Genomic DNA, 22,531 nt, shown 5'->3' with positions numbered 1-22,531 from the left:
TTACACACTGTAATATACTTTTTTGCATTTTATTATTGGAGTATTAAAAAAATAATAAAGGGAAACACAATATTGAAATGTTAAAAAATATAAATATATATTTTTAAATTTAATGGAATTATGATTATTTGTTTTTACTTTTGAATAAAAAGATAACATAAAGTAAAGGAAATAATTATGTTTAAAATAATAATAGAATTCTTCTTTTTTCAACATGCTTAAGCTAAAATGAACTGTACTTATTTTAAGTTGCCCTAAATATTCAATGGGTATACTTTTAAATATTGAACATCCTAATAATCATCAATGTCATAAAGTTCATTCGGATCCAGATCATCACACTGCATACTTTGGAAATCAACTTTATAACGTAATAATCCTGAAAATGATAATAAAAAACATTATTTAGTAAAGAATACACCAATAAAGTATAAGAAAAACATTTTAAGAAATAAGAAACAACCAATAGAAATATATTATTATCAAAATTAATACTACATTGATCACACAAATTTCAAAATGTTAATGGGTATATAATATACAGAGTGATCCATTTAAGCAGATACACTAATTATTTCGAAAAGTATTAATTTTTTTAAAGCTTTTAAGTTAATAATTTTCTAAAATTTTTCACTCTTATATTTATTGATGAAACCACTATCACCTTTTGATTTTCAAATGGTAACAAACAATAAAAATATCATGAATAAAACCATTTTTTTATGAATTTAGGTGTTAACATTTTTATATTTCGTTGATTGGTTTGCGAAATACAACTTCTCAACGTGTTGATAGTTTTTACTATTTTTCCAATAATTGTAAAGACCACGAGCAAGTGATAAATTCGATATCGTTGAATCCAAGGTAACAAAATAAATCACAATCAATTAAACTATATAAATAATATTGTACTTTGAATCCTAATCATTTATTAGCTTATCAACTAGAATAGTTCTCAATATTCTTATCTATTAAGTTGAACGGTATCAAATTTATCAGTTATAGCTCCTAATCTTTACAAATGAAGAAGTAGTATAAACAATGATGCATTTAACAACTATAACACTTCCTTCAACCACCAATCCTTTGAAGAGCTGTATCTTGCAAATCAATCAACGAAGAATAAAAATGCTAACCCGTAAAATCATAATAAAAATGGTAATATTAATTCATGATATTTTTATTAAATTTTGTTACCATTTGAAAATCAAAAGTTAAAAGTGGTTTCACCAACAAGGGTGAAAACATTTAAATATTATACGGTTTCAGAAAAACAAAACCCATTAGCTTAAAAAAAATTTTTTTTTAATTAATACTTTTTGAGATAATAAAATTAGTGTTCTCACTTAAATGGATCATCCTGTATAAATGACTTAACATATTTGCACCAATTTTTCTATTTTATTCTTTTAAATATAGCTTATTAATGTGATCAATGTACAGAAAATATGAATACAATAATAATAAAATTAATTATTGGATATTTACAATATTGAATGTTTTCTTTAAAAGCAAGATACAAAATAATAATTAAAAAATTAAATATAAAAATTAAGCATAAAACACTCAAAGTAATATTACCAAGTCCAAAAAGACTTAACCTACATATAGAATCATTTTTATTTAAAAAAAAAAAAACAAAATCTACTAACATATTTTTAATATTATTATTTTAATAAAGCTCAAACATAAAATAAAACTTTAAATGTATAGCAATTAATATCAACACATGTGATATACTACTCCATTCATCTAAATGTAAAATACTTATTGATATAAACTGTTATTCTGTTTTTGCCTAACATATGGGAAACAAATTAATTTAGACGTCTTTAGTTTCCAACATACCAATTAATCTAATAAAGTGATAAAAATGTTGAAGAAATATTTAAATTTTTTAGTTATGTCTACTGAATATTGCCTTTCCAGCATAGTTTATATTATCCCCCCTAAATTATAATAACATTAATTATTATATAAATATTATAAAACTAATAATTGTTCATATTTTAATTTTGGGAGAAATAAAAATACAAATTTGGTAAAGGTTGATCTCACTCAGTGGCGTGGCAAAGGATATTTTTTGGGGCAACCGCCCCTAATAAAATTCAATTGGGTAGGTCACCTAGTGGTGATATTGAATAGGTATAAACACTAAGAACAGTAAGAACACTATGAACAAGATATATATATATATATATATAATTATGAACTACCTAGAATTTTAACACGTTGATGGACACGCCATGCAATAGAATTCTATGTGGATTGGTAAGTACAATTTATTAAGGCACGTAATATAGGCATTATCATTCAAATAAATATTGAAAGTCATTAAAATTCCTAAAACTGTTACCTACCTAAAGTCCTAAAATATAAGTTTATTTAAGTCTGATGGTAAATAATATTATATTTTACCCTAATGACATTTGTAATTACACTGCAGTATAATATTTTACAATTCTTACCGAGATTCTCACTCAAGTAGACTTAATGAAAAGTTTAATCTATTTCAGAATGTATGATAAAAATAGAACACTACCATATACCTATGTTGCATGTGTGTTAAATAAAAACAGAACATCACCTCTTCTAATCATATTAATACTTATAAAATGTATTAACTCTTATAAAAATGTGCTTTGAGTTCAAATATGAAAATTAATTTTGAGCAATCGATAAAAACATTTTAATGGAAAAACTACAAACATCAAAACTATTCCAAAATTGTAGCTGTAACATATAAGAACTTGAAATTATAATTATGAAAAATATACAACTGATAAATAATATATTAAAAACTATTAAAACGATAAAAGATCTTGTTTATTTTAAATAATTAATTATGATATGAACTTTTATTAAATTATAATATTTTTAAACTGTTTTTAAAATGATGTCACTACCTATTAAAAAATAACTAAAAAATATGTTTTACAGAAAACTGAAGTTTCATATACATACGAAATGTTTTGACCAAATCAAAATAAATTGTATTTTATAAAATTTAATCATCATCAACTAAAGCATACTGACATTTTGATTTCAATACAAAAATATAAATTAATGTTCTAGGTAATAAAAAGTAATAAAAATTGCATTTAATTATGCATGCATTGAAATTAAGTCATAATACAAATGTACTCATGCATATAAAAGAACACACATCAGTACTTGTTAATTGTAAATGAAGCTACCTTAGGTTAGTAAATATAGTTAGTAATCATCAAGATTCACATCGTCCAATGGCTCATCCGCTTGCAAGGACTGAAAATCAACCTTGTAGCGGAGTATGCCTGTCAATAAATTTAAATTTTATACTTATAGACCTAAATATTAATGAGTCCAATCATAATTTAAAAATAATATTAATTATTAAAGCTTATTAATCACTAAATTATAAATAATTCATTATTAAGTATACATCTTAAAAGTATGAAAATACTTTTTAACTCCATTGTTAATACAAATTATAAATATTTTTTTTATTTATATAATTACTCACCTCCTATGCCACCAAATCCTCTAACAAATTGTGATCCTTCTTGTGATTTATCTGTGATTATTTCTAAGGTAGCTCCGAAAATTTTATAATTGTTTGCTAACCATTCCAAAAGTGGCTGACACTCAACTAATTCCAATTCAACTCCGGTCTACAACATAGTACATTTAAAATTATTTGAATATTTTTTATTATTATCAATTGATTTGGATTAAGAGGACGTTATACCCACACATATGTTGTCTCCATTTTACAAGTGCGTAAAATAGCAAATGTTATACTCAATAGAATACTTAGATATGTTAGTTAAAAAATTAAGAAGTGAATTGACCTCTCATAAAATTTAATACTAAGATCATTATCTAAGACATATTTTAAACTTTTTATAAAATTTTAATTTTAAAGCTTATGAGATGCCTTAAATTGACTTTAAATTTTATGAGAAGTCAATTCACTCTATTTTTTTAACTAATGGAACTTAATTCGATCTGTTGAACATACGATTTGCTATGTTATGCACTTGTAAGACAGAGACAACAAATGTCAGTAGAGTCCTCTCAACTGAACATACATCTTTCTCTGTGAAATGTGATTTATCTTTTTCTTGTTCTGGGGTCAAATGTAATATTTTTTCTTCAGCTGTTGTGTGGTTCTTTAGGACATATCTCTGAATGTCTAGATTCTCCCAACATATTAATGTTTCAACAGATCCAAGTTCTAGAGCTTTTAACGTATCTTCAACTCCAAAACAGTATTTTCCAGTATCTTGACTGATTTCATCAAAATAACGTCCTAAAAAAAATTTAAATCATAACTCAAATTAAATTATTTATTTATCATAATTAAACTAAATAGCAATGATTAGAGTTAACAATTTATAAAAACATATTAGTTATTTACGCCATTTGTTTGCATATTATATGACACTTAAGACATTAACAGTTTAGAGAAAAGTAGGTTTAAGGCATATTTTTACCTATTAATTTTTTTTCTTGGATAAATTTAACATTTTGTAATGATTCAGCAGCTAATTCAATCGCTTGATTAAAACCATTTTCACCTCCATAAGATACATCAACTAATTTAATAATTTTAGCTTGTAATCGCTAAAACAAAATTATCATTATTATTATTACATATTTTACCAAAGTACTGATAAATAGAAGTTAAATATACTTACAGGATCAAACATATCAGATTGACTAAGCTCTGTTTTAAAGTCTGCACTACCAGCCAATATTAATCCAGCTATATTAGGTTTGTCATTTGTAATAAACAGCTGAGTAGCTACCTCTGCTACTTTACGTACGTAATTGTGTCGTTTTTCCATACGTAAACGGGCAAAACGTAAAGCAGATTGACCTCCTCTGCCGTGCTTTTTCGGTAAGTCAACAGTAAATTTATGAAGAACCTAAAAATTAGTTTTATTATTAAAATTAATGAATATATAATGCAAAATTAAAAGCTAATCAAACCTCTCTGGTGTTTCCTTGTAAAGTACCAAATAATGCACCATTACCATCCATCACAATGAAACCAAATTTATTATCATCTGCTAATAATGCTGTGAGTGCTTCTGTATGAAACTAAAATATAAATTCATTATTAAAAGGTACTCAATAGATATAAATAAAATTAATGTGTTCTTGGGTACACAGTTATCATGTTTACCTTATTATCACAAAGGTATAAAGAAGTATTAATTGGTTTGAATGGCTCAAAATCAATATTGACTTTTTTTTCTTTGCCTTCCTCAGTCACAATGGTACCACAATAAACTACTAATCCATTAGGTGGAACTAATAAATAAAACACAGAACATAATTAATAAATGAGACACTATAATAACAATTTAAGAAAATCACCTTTAGTGTAAAGCTTTAATCTTTGCTGTACTGATGTAATAGCACCCAATACTGATAATCTGTTTACACGTGACTTGATGTTTGATGCAGTACCATATTCATCAGCCAACATTTTACTCACTCTGGAAATCTGATCCTTAGGTGGTATGATTAACGATATCATACTTGTTCCATTACTAATAATAAAAATATTAAATACTTGTAAGTATGGTAATTTGATTATATATGTTTACATATAACCCTTGCTTCAAAAAAACTATCACCCATTGATCTTGAATACTTTTAAAAATGAAATTTTAAAGCATTTAATTTTAATACAAATAGAAACTTATAAAAAGTTGTACTTCATCTGTCAAGGGAATGTGGTTGAGCAACAACTGAAACACACCGTACTCCACTGCAACTATCCAAATCCCTATTTCCTGGCTCCAGTCATAGGTATGTACAAAGTAACCACCTTCTTTTGGTAAACAGAGTAGACTTACCTACTTTCTAATGCAAGTTTTTATAGCATTTTTACAATAGACCAATGATAGAGCAAAAGTATAGACATTAGACACATCATATATCTTTATAAAAATCCTCATTAATATCCTAAAGTAGTCCTACAAAATTGCTTGAACATAAAACCACTAATAAGTATGCTCAATAGTATTGAGTATTTCTTTATTTGTTTTTGTAACTTAGTTGAAGAGTGATTGATAAAATGATAATAATTTAATAGTTTAATTTATGAAATAGGTTTTTTTTTTTCAATATGAGATGAAATTTGAAGGTTTTACAGTTCCTATAAAATACCATCATCAGAAGCAAGTAAGTATCTACTGTTAAGAAAGCATATTTAACCCAATAGCCGTTATAATATGTACCTCTGACTTACTACACACTAATAGGTAGGTACTCTAAAAAAATATTGTTCATTATAATGGGTATATTTAACAAAACTATGGTTTTTTAACAAGGTGTCACAGAAAAAATATCAAACTCTTATGAAATTTGTCTAGTCAAATTGGGCTTTGAGCTTTCCAGAATCTATGTGTTAAACCAAATTCTTAATGAATAATAAAAGCAATATATAAGAATTGATATTAATTATATATATAAAAAGGTTATAATAATAAAATATGTTGAATAATATGGAAGACATTACGAGCACGGGGACGAGGCAAATGCCAACAGCAATGAATGACATTTAGTCACATTTTATGGATTGAACTGGTACGTTTGAAAACAGTAAACAGTATTTTTACTTTATTTTTACAGAATTTATTTTTATATGCATTAGTGTGGACAGTGGGATATGATTCAATCTCAGTTTTGGTCGATGACTTACAAAAATATAAATACAATATTATTCCATGGGAAACCTTCTCCTCCTCCTCGTTTCCACCAACGACAATCAATCTATCAAACATTGAATTATACACTCGTTGGGCATACCCAATTTTCGTGGGTACGTATGCAACGGAGGCGGCGGCGGCGTCGCCGAAGTAGTGCCCCACGGGTAAGAAGTATGCATAATAATAGGTATGACAATACTGTACAACAGCGTTACTCACCCTCTGGCCATCTCTAGGCTCTTGATGAGCTTCTTGATCTTCCATATCTCTACGTTGCGATCCGAAGTGGTCTCCTCACCGTTGGTGGTCATTTCGGGTGAGAACGAGGAGTACAGCTAGGGAAAGAACGATACGGGGAAACTGAGTTACCGTGCAAAATATATTATTATACACTGTCGTGTGGTTGAATACTTTATATTTAAAATTTGTTCAATTAGAATGTGTGACTCGGCGAAGTAGGTTAGACAGGCGCGAGGAACACACTCGGTAGCGCACACACACTGACAAAACGTCACACGGCATACGCACACGCACGCAAGGCAGAACGGCAGCAGGCGGGCAGGCAGTCGTGGACACGCGCACACGCACACACACGCGACGCTACGCACGCCACTGGTCGTGAATGATGGGCGGACGGTCGCGGTACGGTGGTGTGGTCCACTGTTCCGTGATAACTGATAAGGTGAGGTGATAACGCGGTTGCAAGGCCGCGGCGTGTTCAGCAGTTCAGCTGTGTATCGGTGTCCGCCGCGTCAGCTGCTGCTGCTGCAGATTTCAGCGGTGACGGGAATTAGTGCCAAGCGGATGCCTCGACTGTTGAGAGATGAGAAATTGAGAATAATTATCACTAATCGTGATGGTCACCGAATGGCAAATATATTTAACAATATACCGGCCGTGGCGACCCCGTTCGTCGTGATGATTAAACTAATATGTATAATCGTCATTATTGATTATTGTGTTCAGTGTTGTGATAAAAATTATAAAACTATCGAGATAATAGACATCGAACTATGACTTAAAGCTTAGATCATAATTATTATTAATTATTAACAAGTAATTATCTAGGGCTGAAGACTCCTCACAGTCGTTAGGTCTATCAGGGAGTAGAGAATTTCCTTTATTGAAATTTGAGCAAAAATTGTTTTATACTTGAGAGTTGCCCTATGAGCCCTCCCCCCGCGCTCGCGCAAAGTATGACAAAATAGTATGAGTGAATGGCATAGTCAACAATCGAAAATTCGCTCTGCTTTACATCAACACATTTTCGGCATTTTCCGTGTAACTTGTCAATGAGTAGACAACTAGACAAGTAGACTGTATACTGCGGGATGCGCTTAATTGTGTTACGTACCTGTAAAATATGCATGATATACCACGCAATTGTGATATAAAATAAGTATTAACTACGACTAAAACTAATAATAGAAACGTGGTGAATAATATATAAAACTGATTAAATTATAAAAGTGTTTTCACACGTCTCTTCTCAGAAATGACTGTAGACCCGTGTGAAAGGATACGAAACGGTCAGCATATTAAGTTGAATCACAAGACCGAATGTTGACATGTAACAGGAAAGTCACCACCACTCCCGAGGACCATATTATCATACATAAAGGAGACGAGGGCAAGAGCTCGTCAGATGGTTCTTAAATGTGAGCTAGACAGTTATGGCTAAACAAGACATTTGAAGGCAGGTTGTAACACCACTCACAGTCTGAGAAAATTACACCTTAGAGTCAGGTCGTCACACCGCTCACCACACCTTTTAACTATAATTGTATTTTTGAGTTAAATGAAATTAACAACATTATAACTAAATACGTCAAGTGTTCATTTATACGTTGATATATGAATCGACGTCAGTTGGGACGCAACAATTCAATAATAAATTATATTTTGATTCTACTTAAAAGGATTTTGAATGAAGATATTTTCAACCTCTATTTCTAAGTTTCTATGTGTTACAATAAATTAGTAATTTAATATAACTTAATGTATTAATTTTATCATAATACACGTCAGTAGTAAGTTAGATCAACTATGGCTTATCGCCTGAATAAAATAATGGAAGTAAATGTACGGTAAATTTGAATAATTTGACATATTCATTGTTTTATTAACACACAGTACTCGCACTACCAGCTTGGAAAACGGTGATTACTTTTATTTACAATAATATATTTTATATTTAATAATTCATAAAAAAAAGTGTTATCAGAATATGCATATACTTTATTTTTATAACGGTATCGTATCAATTGTTTCTTAGTTTTTCACTTAAGTGTTAGTTTAGAAATTTAAAATACCTACTTTAAAATATTTCATCATGTTATATAATTTTTAAATATAAATACCTATCTTCTTGACTTCTTTTATATAATACGATTAGTGATTATAAATATTATAATGACTGTAGTTGTTGATACCTAATTTTTATTAGGTGGTATAATTGGTATATACTATGGAATAAAGCAGGACTTGAGAAACTAAATCGGGAAGAAAAAATACAAAATCGAGAAGAGTAGAATGAGTTGCCGGTAGCGACTAAAAGTTGTTGGCTGCCAAATTGTCAGCAAGAAGAAAACAAAATTGTATGCATCATAGATACTAATTAAATAATTTAAAAATTTATTCAAGTATCAGTGGAATAAAATTGAATTAAAATTGAATCACATTATCCCAAAGCGATGTATTATTTATCCATCTTTCCATCTTGAATAATATCTCAAAAATGGATATGTAAATAACAAACCTCCTTTTAATATATGTTTAGGCAATAGAGTATACAGTATTGCGGTTACTTGCCTTATCAGAAGTGATAAATGGCAAATGTATGAGCAGGTTATCTTCATTCTTCATTGTCATTAGATTAGACGATAGGTATCTTCTGTTTAAAATTTAAAACTTCACTAAATAGTAAATAGTAAATGAAGACCATAAGTATGAATATTGTAATGCAAGATGTAAAATAATATTTTTAAATTTTAATTATCGCACAAGAATAAAAATATTATGTCAAAAAAAAATCGAAAACTCTTTTCTACAAGATCCCAAAAGTATAAAAAGTAAGTACATTTATATAAATCTATTGAATTTAATAATAAAATTTTTATTAAAACTATACATGAAAGTGTGTATTGTTATTGATGTGCAAGTTTATTATTTTTATATTTTAAAAAGTATTAAATTTATAAATCAATATTATATTTATTTTTATTTTTATCATTTAAGTTGTACCTAGTTTTTTAATAACACTATTTAGATTTTTTTACACAATCGAGATCATATTCCTTTGATTAAATATAGACAATTTTAAAAGCGTGAGAGAGTTAATTACAACAGTAAAAATATAACTCATAATGAAATAGAAATAAGGATTAATGCAGTAAAATCACAAAGAATATTTTGCCATGAACATAATGCTGACCTTTAAAAATTGGGATGCTGTTAAAAGCTATGAAATTAAAACTACCATTAAAAATTTCAAGAACTTATAACTTATTCTGGATGAAAAATCTTGATGGTACAGAAGATATTAATTATTATTTCAACATAGTTTATGGATGTATACAAATTACTATCTATAAATAACTTTAAAATTTGGGTACACCTATTTATATTACCAGTCATAAATGATATTATTTTAAATTTCTTATACCTATAAATTCTTTTTTTATTTTTAGGAGCATAGAAGAATGTACAAATATCATTGCCACTTCTCCGTTTTGGATACACTTTTCAGAAACTATTAAAGTGGAATTAAATGGATCTAATCCATCATCAATCTTGTGCTATGGATTAGGAAATTTTTTTGAAAGCATACAATCTAAATACCAGTTTGGTTTGCTTTTAACAATTAAAAATGAATTTAAAGTGAAGAACTGTTATGTTTATGATCCCCAATTCACAGACGCTGAACGTTCTCATTTAGCTGAGATTGGATGTAATTTACTCTGTGAAAATGAAGAAGGAAAACGGAGTTTGTTACCTGGTACATTTGTGTATATGCCTCATTGTCCAAAACAGCTACTAAATAATTTATTATGGGCAAATTGGAATAAGGAGATACTAACGAGTTGTATAGTCGTTTGTAATAGCATTGACCTAACAGTAACCTCAACTTTTGACCGAATTTTAAATAAGTATGCTTACTATATAAAAAAAATATCTCCATACGTCATAGAAAAAAAATGTTGTGATAATTTTATTTATGATGATGTATTCAATGATATGGCTCTTCATATATTTCCTAATGATAAATTAAAAGAATTAGAAAATAGTTTTTGGGAACGTGGTGAAGAACCAATATATGAGGATGATGAGCTTATAACAAAATTTAAGTGTATGTCATTCCAATCTTAATATTATAATTCTTTTGATACCTTAAAATAAGTTATTTTTTTTTTGTTAAAAACCTTGTGATAAAGTTAATACTTATATAAGTACTTAATTCTGACTCTCATTGTATTTTTTCTGATTTTATACCAATCGCCGTTTGTGATGCTACCTTTTCCGATTGTTACTTTTAATATAAGACTAAATTAACTTATTATCAAACTTTAAGTTAAGAACATTGTCTGAGGGTTCTGTCATTGAATAGCCTCCTTCCATATACTAAATCATCTTGTAAATATTTTCCGTACATATCTTATTTGCTTATTTTACATATGTTACAATGTTACATATTGTTAATTTTCTATTTTAAAATAAAAATAAAAGAAAAGAACATTTTCTGTGTTGCTATTGTGGTTTTTTCCAATCTTTTAATTTTTATGTAGTTAATAAGCACTTTTAAATTGTAATAATTTGCTAAGCGTAAATTTGATATATTGAAATCTTGTAGATCAAAGAGAAAAAATAAATTATGTGCTGTAATCTTCTTAGTTAAATTATTTTCTGGTAAGTGTTAATACAAATTTGAAAAAAATAAAATTATAAATAAAATTATTTTTTATTTAAAGCTGAAACTAATCTAGAATTCACAATATTTAATATATTTAATTAAATTTCTCCTGTATTAATCCTTTAACAAATCATTACATTGTATAGCTCAATCATCTTAAATATTAATTTGAACATATTATATAATGTATTTCAGTTACAACATTTTATTTTACATTTGCTTAAAAAATAATTCATATGTTATGTAAAAAAATAGTAATTATTCATATTCTTTTTTAATGAACTTGGCAATAGTGCTTAGCTGCATATTTGTTGTTCCTTCATATATTGGCCCAACCTTACAGTCTCTATAAAATTTTTCCTGGGGATAATCTGTAGTAAAACCAACTCCGCCCATCCAGTCAATACATACGGATGTAATTTTACCGGCAACTTCTAAAAATGTACAATATTAACATAAAAGTATGAAAATAAATTTTTTAAATCTTGATTGATTTAATTTAATAGTTTAATCATTGATTATAGCTGGAAATTAGTAAGTTCATAAATAACATATTAGTATTTTTTCTTCTAAATTTTACCTGAAGCGTAATATTTAGCCATTGCTGCTTCTTTAATGAATGGTAAACCAGCATCTACTAATCTTGCTGTATTGTACACCATTAGCCTAGCCGTTTCAACTTCAGTTACTGCTCGAGCAATTTGATGTTGCATAGACTGTAATAAATAATGATTTGTTTGTATTGTATAATAAATAATTTAATTTAAAATTAATTAAATATGTTGAAACTTACTTGAAAATCAAAAATTTTAGAACCAAATTGTTTTCTTTCCAACGTGTATGGTATTGTATGGTCTAAACACCCTTGTGCTATACCCACCATTTGTGCTCCAATTCCTACCCTCCCTTCATTCAAGAAATTTATTGCTATTTTATAACCTTCACCAATTTCACCGACAATATTATCTTTATGTACCTACATAAACATAATTTCAGTTTATAAACTAATCACATAAAATATAAATTTGCTGATATTATTTTACTTTGACACTATCGAAATGAAGAACGCATGTGCCAGAAGCTCTCATCCCAAGCTTATCTTCTTTCTTACCAACAGAAAATCCTTCTTGTTCTCGTTCTACGATAAAGCATGTAACACCTTTATGACCCTAAAATAATATTAATATTATAATTATTTCAATTGCAGAATATCCTAATAAACTTTCCAATTGAAATTCAAAATAAGCACTTTCTAATAAAAGTTCATAGGTACCTAATATTATTAAAGTTAAAATAGTTGGCAAGAACTTTGAAGTAGGTACTTCCCTGTCATTTATACAGATATATTAACTATAAAGTATAAATTGTTAACCTTGGAAGGATCAGTGTTGGCAAAAACATAAAAAACTCCTGCTATATCAGAATTTGAGATCCAACACTTCGTTCCATTTATGTAGTAGTGGTCTTCGTCTTTTTTTGCCGTGGTTTTTAAAGCAAATGCATCTGATCCTGATGAAGGCTCAGATAAACAAAAACTGCTAACCTAAAATCAAATTTTTGTTATACATTTACTCATTTGTTTTATTATAAAATAGTATCTATTAATGTAGGGTGTGATGGTGTGAGTATGATGTTTGCTCCGGGCAGCAAAAATAAGTTGATAAACACAATATTGTCAATATTATAATAATTTGGATGTCTCTGCAGTGATCAAAAGGCAAAAAGCACTCGTGTTTTTCTAAAGCTATTAAAACACATATTTTTAAACATAATATGTTTAGAAAATACAAACAAAATCGTTAGTTGGCTAAACATTTTTACATAACATCGAATTTCGAACGAGTAGTTTATCAAGTACTGTTGTAGCTTGTAGGTGCCCATATAAATAATTGACGAGTTATAAGTTATAGCTTGTATAAGTATAGTTATTAGTTAAAGTATTTCAGTGTGACAGTGTTTATTTAGAATTTAGATAAGCTGAGTGGACTGGTCGGTGGTAAAACTGAACAAGTACATCTGTACTCTGTAGTACCGTACATGAGTTTAAGCCTTTTTAAGAGGACGTTTCACCCACATGTGTTGTCTCCGCCTTACAAGTGCGTAACATTGCAAAAACTGTTTCGCGCGGGAAAGAACTGAGAAAGATACAGTTAAAACTAAGAAACGAAATTTTCACCACATAAAAAGGAGAATTTTGTCTGTGCAATATCGTATTTATTTTTTCGATATCACTTATACAAAAAAAAATTCTTATTGTTTTATAATACATTAATTTTGTGATTTTTAAGCATGAATAACTTTTTTTGTAGTTCTGATATCGGAAAAATAAAAACGATATTGCACAGACAAAATTCTCCTCTTTATGTGGTGAAAATTTCGTTTCTTAGTTATAACTGCATCTTTCTCGGTTCTTTCCCGCGCGAAACAGTTTTTGCAATGTTACGCACTTGTAAGACGGACACAACACATGCGGGTGAAACGTCCTCTTAAGGGATAAGAGTTAGGAGGTCGTTGGCACCGCTCAAAAGTGCATAGGTACTCATACGATATATTGTTGGTCCACTAGTCCGTCCATCTATGATATACATTCTATTATAAGCAAAATAAACTCGTTTCTACAAAAAAAAAATTGTTTTTGATAATAATAAATGAAAATCTATATCGGCTATATCTATTACCAGTGGCGTATATAGGGGGTTTTGGAGTTTCAACTCCCACAGTCCCACCTCGAAAATAAAAATATGTGTGTTAGAATTATTATTATTAGTTATTCTGTTATTGGGAATCCCGACTCGGATTTCTACCCTCTTCCCCTGAAATCAAATCCTTATTTATACACCATTACTTAATACTTATAAAAGTATTCAACAGTAGCCGGCCGGGTAGGTACCTTTGTAGTTTGTACTTATGTAAAAATATGTACTTTTCATGTAGGTACATATAACATGTATACTTGAAAACCCAATACAGTGATACCTGCACATTAGCAATTATGATGAGTGTGATGACTGATGAACCATTACAGCAACGATTTTTCCATTTATTAATATTTGTTCAGAGGATATGAAAAAATAATAATATTGTTTGAAGACACTTAGTACATTATACATTTATACCTCATGTAAAATCTACATTTTATACAAATAGTTTACATTCTAGTCATTATACTATGTACTAATGTACTATGCTCCTACGCCACACCATCATACCTATTATATTGATAGATAGCACACAAGAATTGCAGCTGCAGACGAGTGAATATTATAATTTATATTATAAATATAATATCCTATGAATATGAAGTATGGACGGAAATCTCAAGACAGGAAGGCAATATTATAAGTTACGACTTAATCTTACTAACACATTATTTGATAAGAGTAGGTCAAAAATCAGTATGATAAAATAGTTAATATTATCAACTTGAGGTATACCGGGTGATTTTTTTATCATTGAACACTCATTATTTCAAAAATTATTTATATAGTTTATGAGTTATAACTTATAAGTATTTAAAGTTTAGATTGACAGAGTGTAGTGGTACGGGATTACCCCGCAAAATGTTTGTCCACTACTCCGCTCGTCTAAACTTTAAATACTTATAACTCATAAAATACTCGTCCTAAATTCGATTTTTATGAATTAAAATACTTAGAAAAATATTCTGCTTTGGAATATGAAATTAAAACTCTATGTTGTCATTCAAAAAAGTAAAAAACTTAAAAATTATAAGGATAAAAAATATTTTAAAATAATTTTTTTTAATGAAAACGTTGGTTTTTGAACAACTTGAAACTATGTAAAAAAATATTTTCAAAAACATTAGTAATTTTTGAAATAATGAGTGTTCCATGATAAAAGAATCACTCGGTATAAATAAATAATTATAATTGTGTTTATTAGTAAAATTAATAATCAACCGCTATGTAATGCTGTACCTACTAATTATACACTTTTCCTTTAAGGCTTTAAACGAATATTACAATAATTGCCAATTAAATTTGAAACATTACCACAATAAAAACTATCCTTTTTACTGAAGTTGTAGCCTTGATAAATTTATAGACATTAGTACCTACCTCTACCTAAGATGAATTATATTATAATATTATGTATGTGATTTATAACCACTCTGTTACTCTGTATAATATTGGGCTGAAACATAAGTACCTAATTTCATAGATATTTATTTGTTATTGCTTTATAGTTTATGTATAGGTACCTACTTATTGAATTTAATTTAATGTGAATTGGCTATTGAATTCAGTCTATCACAAAACTTGGATATTTAGTTAAAAGATTCGTGTACACACATGCTCAGCTCTTGCTAGCGTAGGGATTTTGAATTATAGAATTTTTGGTAAATTATTATTGCAATAATTTTAAAGATAATTTATTAAAATCATGATTTAAGCCTTTTAAGGTACCTATATACTCGTAAAATTTCCTGATATTCTTAATATTCATATGACATTTGGAGAAAAAAATTAGTCTGTGGGAAAAGTAGCTATATACATTCTACCCCTCCAGCAGTACGCACGACAATGACTAGGTAGGTATCTATATCATATAGATATAAAGTATTTAGTAATTAAACTTAAACTTCTAAGGGGCTAGAAAATATTGGTATAGTGTCATCATAATGGAAAAGAAAATTTTCTATGATTAGAAATGAAAACATATAAAGTTATAAAATAACAAATAAAATCAGCTGTAGGTATACTGAAAGACGTTCTAAATAATAAAAAAAAGAAAATAAATAAAATAAATAAAATAAATAAATTAAGTTATAGGTAGCCAGATAGGTTAAATATCTAATCTTATCATCGCGGAGATATGTATTCATATTTTCAGTGGCGTAGCCAGGGGGGTTATTTGATCCCCCACATTGACTTTGATTCGCCTGATAAATGTATAATTTATATACCGTAAACTGTAACAAAATTAGTTTAATATTTATTCTAAGCCCCCCCCCCCCATCATAATTCTGGTTACGCCACTGCATGTTATAATAAATTAATTAAAAAAATCCATAACCATATTATATTATTCTTTGTTTAATTAATTATTAATTAATATAATTGTATAACTTAGAATTAGTTATTTAACTAATTAGGTATTACAAATTAAACAATTTTGTTGTAATTTATTACCTACTTACGACCTACCTAATACATATACTCAGTGGCGTATTTTTTTTTTTTTTTTTTTTTTGGGGGGGGGGGTGTCCTCCATGTCTTGACACCCCCTGACATTTAAAAAAAAGTCCTAATATATTGGACATTAGTGTTGTCACTTATTTTATAGTATACTATTTTTATCAAATGTAAAACTTCTTGTCAATTCCTAACATATTAATTTGTTAAAAAATTAATTAAATGTCTTTTTACATTAGTAAATAATACTAAAAATTTTGTTTGTGAGGTTCAATAAATGTTGACACCCCCCGAGAAATCACCCAAAATACGCCACTGCATGTACTAAAATATAATGCTAATTTTAAGTATAGGTAGGTAGCAGGTACTTCAGGTACTTGTACTTATTACTTATTAGTTTAAGATTTAGTGTCCTTTTTATTTCACATTTTTTTTAGTTAAAGTTATGCCTACTAAAATTAAAAATGAAATGTGTACTTACTGTGTTTTGGGCCAACCTAGGTAAATACTTGGCTTTTTGTTCCTTATTACCCATTTTTGACATAACATTATTTCCTAGAGTATTCTGTAAATCAACTAATACTGAAACCGACGGATCAACTTTGGCTATTTCTTCTACTGTTAATGTACTAGACATAAATGACGATCCAGATCCGCCATATTCTGAGTCTACTTCAATACCCATAAACTGTAACATTTTACTAAGAAATTAAGTTGGAACGTACACAATTATAATGTTATATGAATATTAATTATTTAATTATTATTATGATCAGTAGATATTTATAGAAATATATTAATGGTGAAATATATTTACGCCATTTTCAAATAATTTTTTCACAAGTTCGTCGTCAATCTTATGTTCTTTATCCATTTTCTTTATTAATGGCGCAATTTGATCTTGAGAAAATTTCCTAACTGCAATCAAATAAAATCAGTTTAGGTATAAACCTATTGTTTGTGTATGTAAATTTGAAGTTATGGCCAGTGGCCACTGCATATAAAGTGCTATATGACGTATACTGTCTATTATATATACAAATATTACAGACTGCGTAGATAACTTAAACTATATCATTATATATATATATATATATATATATATATATATATATATAAACACGATACATAGGTAGATATATTTAATATTTAATTGTGAATATATATAATATACAATTTTTACTTTTCATGGATTTTTATTGTACCTGAATATGTATTTCAGCATAGGTAGTACGAGTTACCTACGTGAGAACAAACTATACATCAAATGTTTTAAAGTATAACATACCCGTTTCCTTAAAAAACTGTTCATCTTCGCTCAAAACAGATAACGGTCTCTGAGCATCTGTATGATTTCTTCTCAATTTATAGTTATTACTACAACTAGTAAAATTATTAAATCCATTGACGAACAACCCAGCCTAAAAAGTTAATGTCATATTATATAATAATGTTTACACTTTTTTGAACATATATAATAACAATACAAATGATTATAACTAGGACTAGGATTTAAATGCATTTGCATGTTTTTTTCCTTTAGTCCAAATTGATTGGTTGTCAGATTTGTCCACGATTTGGCTTATTCTCGTTTAAATCGGACCAATTTTTTTTCGCATATTTTGGACATAATGCATATAATTGCATATTCATAATTTTTTTTTAGAATTCGATATTTTTTCACTAACATTTTTTAATTTTTATAAGTTATTGTTAATTTTAAATGGTACTTCACGAAACCGACAGTTTTTGGGTTATCCGTTGAATTTTTGTAAATATATAGCATAAATACTACCTATATTTTATCTTAGGTCAGATTAAATCCGTTTGTTACCTTATCGTTGGTCGGACGACCGGTAGAATTAATTACACATTGTTATACAGTGAGATAGCACAGAAAAATTGTATTAGTACGTCGTGTGTTGCGTAAATGTGTGGACGTTTATACTTAATAATTTGAATGGTTTTCCAGTATGCCGAAAGTTCAAAGTGAAAGTGCCAAGTTACGTCTAATAAAACTAATATTTAATGTAATAATATGAGCTAATAATAAGTAATAATAATAAATTATGAATTATAATAAATAATAATAAAAATCTATTTTTGCATATTTTTGTATATTTTGGTAAATAAAATGCATATTTTACAATTTTTTATTGCATATAAATCCTAGCCTTAATTATAACCAATATAACCCATTGTAAAATTATAAGTACCTGTGCATGGTATAATAAATATTTAATCATGTAAATCATAAGAGTAAAAATATAACTTTATATGATAAATTTTAAATTATTTCTAATAATACATTATTAGAAATGTGATGTTATATTAATAAAAAATGTATTACGAGGTTTCACATATAAGTTGGATTTAAATAATATTTTTGTGGGGTCAAAAGTTCTTATTAGCTTATAAATTATAGAGAAAAACAAAATAAAATTAAGAAAAAACTAGAATTTTAATTCAGAATCGGTTTTTGAAAATATCGATTTTGTCTTTTTGAAGGAATTAGAAAACAAATAATCATAAATAAATATTTTTATTTTTCGCCAAATGTTTTATTCATTTGTATTAAGTATACTAATCTATGGTTTTTTGTTTGTATATTTTTAATTTATACATTTTTCATACAAGATACAATTTATCAAGTTTAGAGCTTGTAGAGCTACTTAGGCATAGGCATGAGAATTTTTAGATGTTCTTTCAATTATTATTAGTAAAAATTTCTTTTTATACTTAAGATTTGGAAATTTAATAAGTACATGAATCCACATAAGGTATTCTAACTTTCATGATAAAAGTTTATCGGAAAGTAACTTTTTTTTCTCTACGACCATTTTTTTTTTTTTTTATTTAGAAAGACAATTTACAATCTGTACACAGTAATTACAATAAGCAAATAAGATAAAAACAGAATAAAGTAGCATGAATGACGTGATGAGGAAGAAACCCAATGGTAACACCTCCTTTACTAATTTTATAGGTCTCTACACCATTTTCGCTTTAGTCTGCGTGGTGGGTTTTTTGGGAGGGGGAGGGAGGACATGTGTGATATTAAAGTATTGTGATGAGTGCTTAAATTTTGGTGGAAACGTTTATACATTGTTTTGGCTAGTTCAGTGGTAGTTAATATTTTTAGGTCATTGTGTAAGGTAGAATTTGAAACGTACCAGGGGGCTTTGGTTACTAACCTTAGCGCTATTGATTGAAAAGCCTGAATTGGCCTGATGTTCAAGGGCTTGGCTGGGCCCCAGATTGCTATTCCATAAGACCATACTGGTCTTATGATTGTCTTATATATAATAAGTTTGTTTTGGAGTGGTATTTTGGAGTTGAGGAGTGGTCGGAGGAGGTGAAGTCTATTGTTCGCTGATTTTCTTTTTTCTTTTATAGGTGGAGGCCCCAGGTAAGTCTTTTATCGAGTGTTATGCCTAAGTACTTTATTTCAGTTTGGACAGGGATGGGGGCGTTGTTCATGGTTAATTAAGGGAATTCACGGGGAGATTGTTTTAACGTGAAAGTGACTTGTACAGATCTGTCAGTATTTATTTTGATTTTCCATTTTTTGGTCCATTCGTCTATTTTATTAGCGTGATCCTGGAGTGCAGATGAAGCTAGGATAGGATTTGAACTAGAGGAAAGAATAGCTGTGTCATCGGCGTATGTCGCAAGAAGGGTGTTACAAGATTGAAGAATATCTGCTGTGAATATATTGTATAGATCAGGGGATAAGTCACTACCCTGCGGGATTCCAGAATATATTGAGTGAGTATAGATGAGATATCGTTACCCTGCGACAAACGAAAGATTTTGTAGATACGATTTTATAATAAGATAGTAAGGAGCTGGCATGAAGAGTTTTAATTTGTATAGTAAGCCATCGTGCCAGACTTTATCGAATGCTTGGGCAATATCTAACGACCATTTTTAAGCACAACTTTTTACACGGACTCATAAATTAAAGATTTTCTTATTTTGTTGTAATTCAAAAACGAATGACAGTAGTTAATTGAAATTTTCATCAAATGTTTATTTTATCATTTTATATTTTTTTATACCTAATCCTCATAACATTTTCAAAATATGTCAACTCTTTTTGAGCTGTTTAAAGACATTTAAAAATTGAATTTTAATTAGTTTGTTTTTTATAAATATCCATAAAATTGTTAGCTTAGTACAAGCTTGATTTTTTTACAATTGTTTGTAGGTACAAATAAACTTTTGATGAATTTAATCTTTATGTAGGTATTTCAAAAATATCAAAGGGATATAGCACATCGTACATGACACATTTTTATTTGCAAAAAGCCAAAAATTAAATTACCTATATCTATTTATATTTTGTGAAGTTTACGACATACCGATATGGCATTTTATAATGTCATTTTAGGTAATTGAAATAATTAGTCAGTAGTCTGCTAACTATATATATATAGTCGTGTAAATGTATAACCTCTTAAGTCAGGTAAATTTTTATCACACGTAAGTTTAATATTACTACCTATTAATGAACATTGCAGTAATTCTAACTAACTTTTTGTAGTCATTTGCTGTGATATGCATATCTACCATGGTAGAAAAATATGTGTGTATACTTAGTTTATTGATGTATTTTTTGAGTAGGTATGGCTTTTTATTTTATAGTTAGTAGTTACCTACAATACCGTGATCAAATATATTATATACGTTTTATGTAGGCTTAATAATTAACTTGTTAAATATTTTTTGCCCTGAAGCGAGGTTATAAAGTTAGGTTAGGTATTTTGTCGTTTCAATTTCATTAAAAATATTTAAGCAGCGCATAACTTGCTCGTACCCTATATCGACGAGCGCCGTAGGTATATATAGAACACCTATATATGGTATATAAACAGCTGTGTCTGCACTTTTCAGTAAGTAAAATACCTATTGCTTAGAGTGTTAGAGTCTTAGTACATATGATATATAAGTTCTGTATTTGATACCTACCTAATATATATTCAAACTTAAATGACATTTATTGTAATTAGGTTTTTTTTAAATTTATATTTAATAAAACTTCCAATGTTTCATTAAGACGACTGTAGAGGCTAGAGAATATATGTAATAACAAAGAACAAAAATATGATTTAGTTATATCAGTATATCTATTATATAATGGCACTATGACAGATCATAGGCATGTTATATCATTATTATGAATGGACTGTGGGTTAGATTGAACGTAGACGTACAAAACAAAAAAATGTGAATTATTCTACATAGGTAATACCTACATTCAATTTAAATATTCTAATTGAGTAGGTACATATTTATATTTAATTCTTTTTTATGTAAATATATTCCGTAAAAAACATTTATAACGATTTATTAGTACTTATAATACTTATATAGTAATAGTACCTATAGTAATATAAACAATGTTATAAATAATTGGTATTTATAATACGTATTTTCTTAGGTTTAAATGGTTTTTAATTTGATAATTTAAATATTCTGAGTAAAAATTATTCAATATTTATACAATTCACATATTATTCAATTATTCAATAATGCAATATATACAGATACATACCTTTAATTGACTTCGAAATATTATTGATCTCATGATGTTTTTATAAAATAAAATAGATTTAATTATGATTTAAAATTAAAAATAATAATCTATTAAAATTAATTACATACACCTACGTCTAAGGTCTAACACGTCTGACGTAAATAAACTGTATACTCGTAGTTCTGTATTTCTGCTCAGTACTTCAGTCACTGAATACCTG

The 22,531-nt window shown here is 28.1% G+C and overlaps 3 protein-coding genes across 4 annotated transcripts; 1 reads left to right on the top strand and 2 right to left on the bottom strand.

Moving 5' to 3' along the window:
• Positions 1-72: 72 nt before the first annotated feature.
• eRF1 (eukaryotic release factor 1) lies at positions 73-7,243 on the bottom strand. Of its 2 annotated transcripts, XM_015511039.2 has the most exons (10): positions 6,927-7,243; positions 5,368-5,543; positions 5,174-5,301; positions 4,978-5,088; positions 4,683-4,913; positions 4,479-4,608; positions 4,074-4,294; positions 3,506-3,653; positions 3,198-3,296; positions 73-379 (listed from the first exon to the last, which is right to left on the bottom strand). In XM_015511039.2, the coding sequence occupies exons 1-9, from the start codon at positions 7,016-7,018 to the stop codon at positions 3,217-3,219; spliced, it is 1,317 nt and encodes a 438-aa protein (XP_015366525.1). In that variant the 5' UTR covers positions 7,019-7,243; the 3' UTR covers positions 73-379; positions 3,198-3,216. The 2 variants fall into 2 exon arrangements, with proteins under 2 accessions (XP_015366525.1, XP_015366524.1); XM_015511038.2 differs by lacking the exon at positions 3,198-3,296 and having other exon boundaries at positions 6,927-7,240.
• Positions 7,244-9,562: 2,319 nt separating this feature from the next.
• LOC107163570 (SRR1-like protein) lies at positions 9,563-11,439 on the top strand. Its single transcript, XM_015511033.2, has 2 exons — positions 9,563-9,778; positions 10,397-11,439. The coding sequence occupies exons 1-2, from the start codon at positions 9,726-9,728 to the stop codon at positions 11,073-11,075; spliced, it is 732 nt and encodes a 243-aa protein (XP_015366519.1). The 5' UTR covers positions 9,563-9,725; the 3' UTR covers positions 11,076-11,439.
• A 206-nt stretch (positions 11,440-11,645) lies between these two features.
• LOC107163553 (short/branched chain specific acyl-CoA dehydrogenase, mitochondrial) lies at positions 11,646-22,531 on the bottom strand. Its single transcript, XM_089228453.1, has 9 exons — positions 22,330-22,531; positions 18,061-18,193; positions 17,590-17,690; positions 17,254-17,460; positions 12,989-13,159; positions 12,660-12,785; positions 12,410-12,592; positions 12,197-12,332; positions 11,646-12,050 (listed from the first exon to the last, which is right to left on the bottom strand). The coding sequence occupies exons 1-9, from the start codon at positions 22,360-22,362 to the stop codon at positions 11,875-11,877; spliced, it is 1,266 nt and encodes a 421-aa protein (XP_089084579.1). The 5' UTR covers positions 22,363-22,531; the 3' UTR covers positions 11,646-11,874.

Source organism: Diuraphis noxia, unplaced genomic scaffold (genome assembly GCF_037042655.1).
Source record: "Diuraphis noxia isolate RWA-SAM2 unplaced genomic scaffold, SU_Dnox_SAM2 contig0005, whole genome shotgun sequence".
Taxonomy (NCBI): domain Eukaryota; kingdom Metazoa; phylum Arthropoda; class Insecta; order Hemiptera; family Aphididae; genus Diuraphis; species Diuraphis noxia.
Note: the sequence above shows the minus strand (reverse complement) of the source record. Positions and strands in the feature narration are given on the sequence as shown.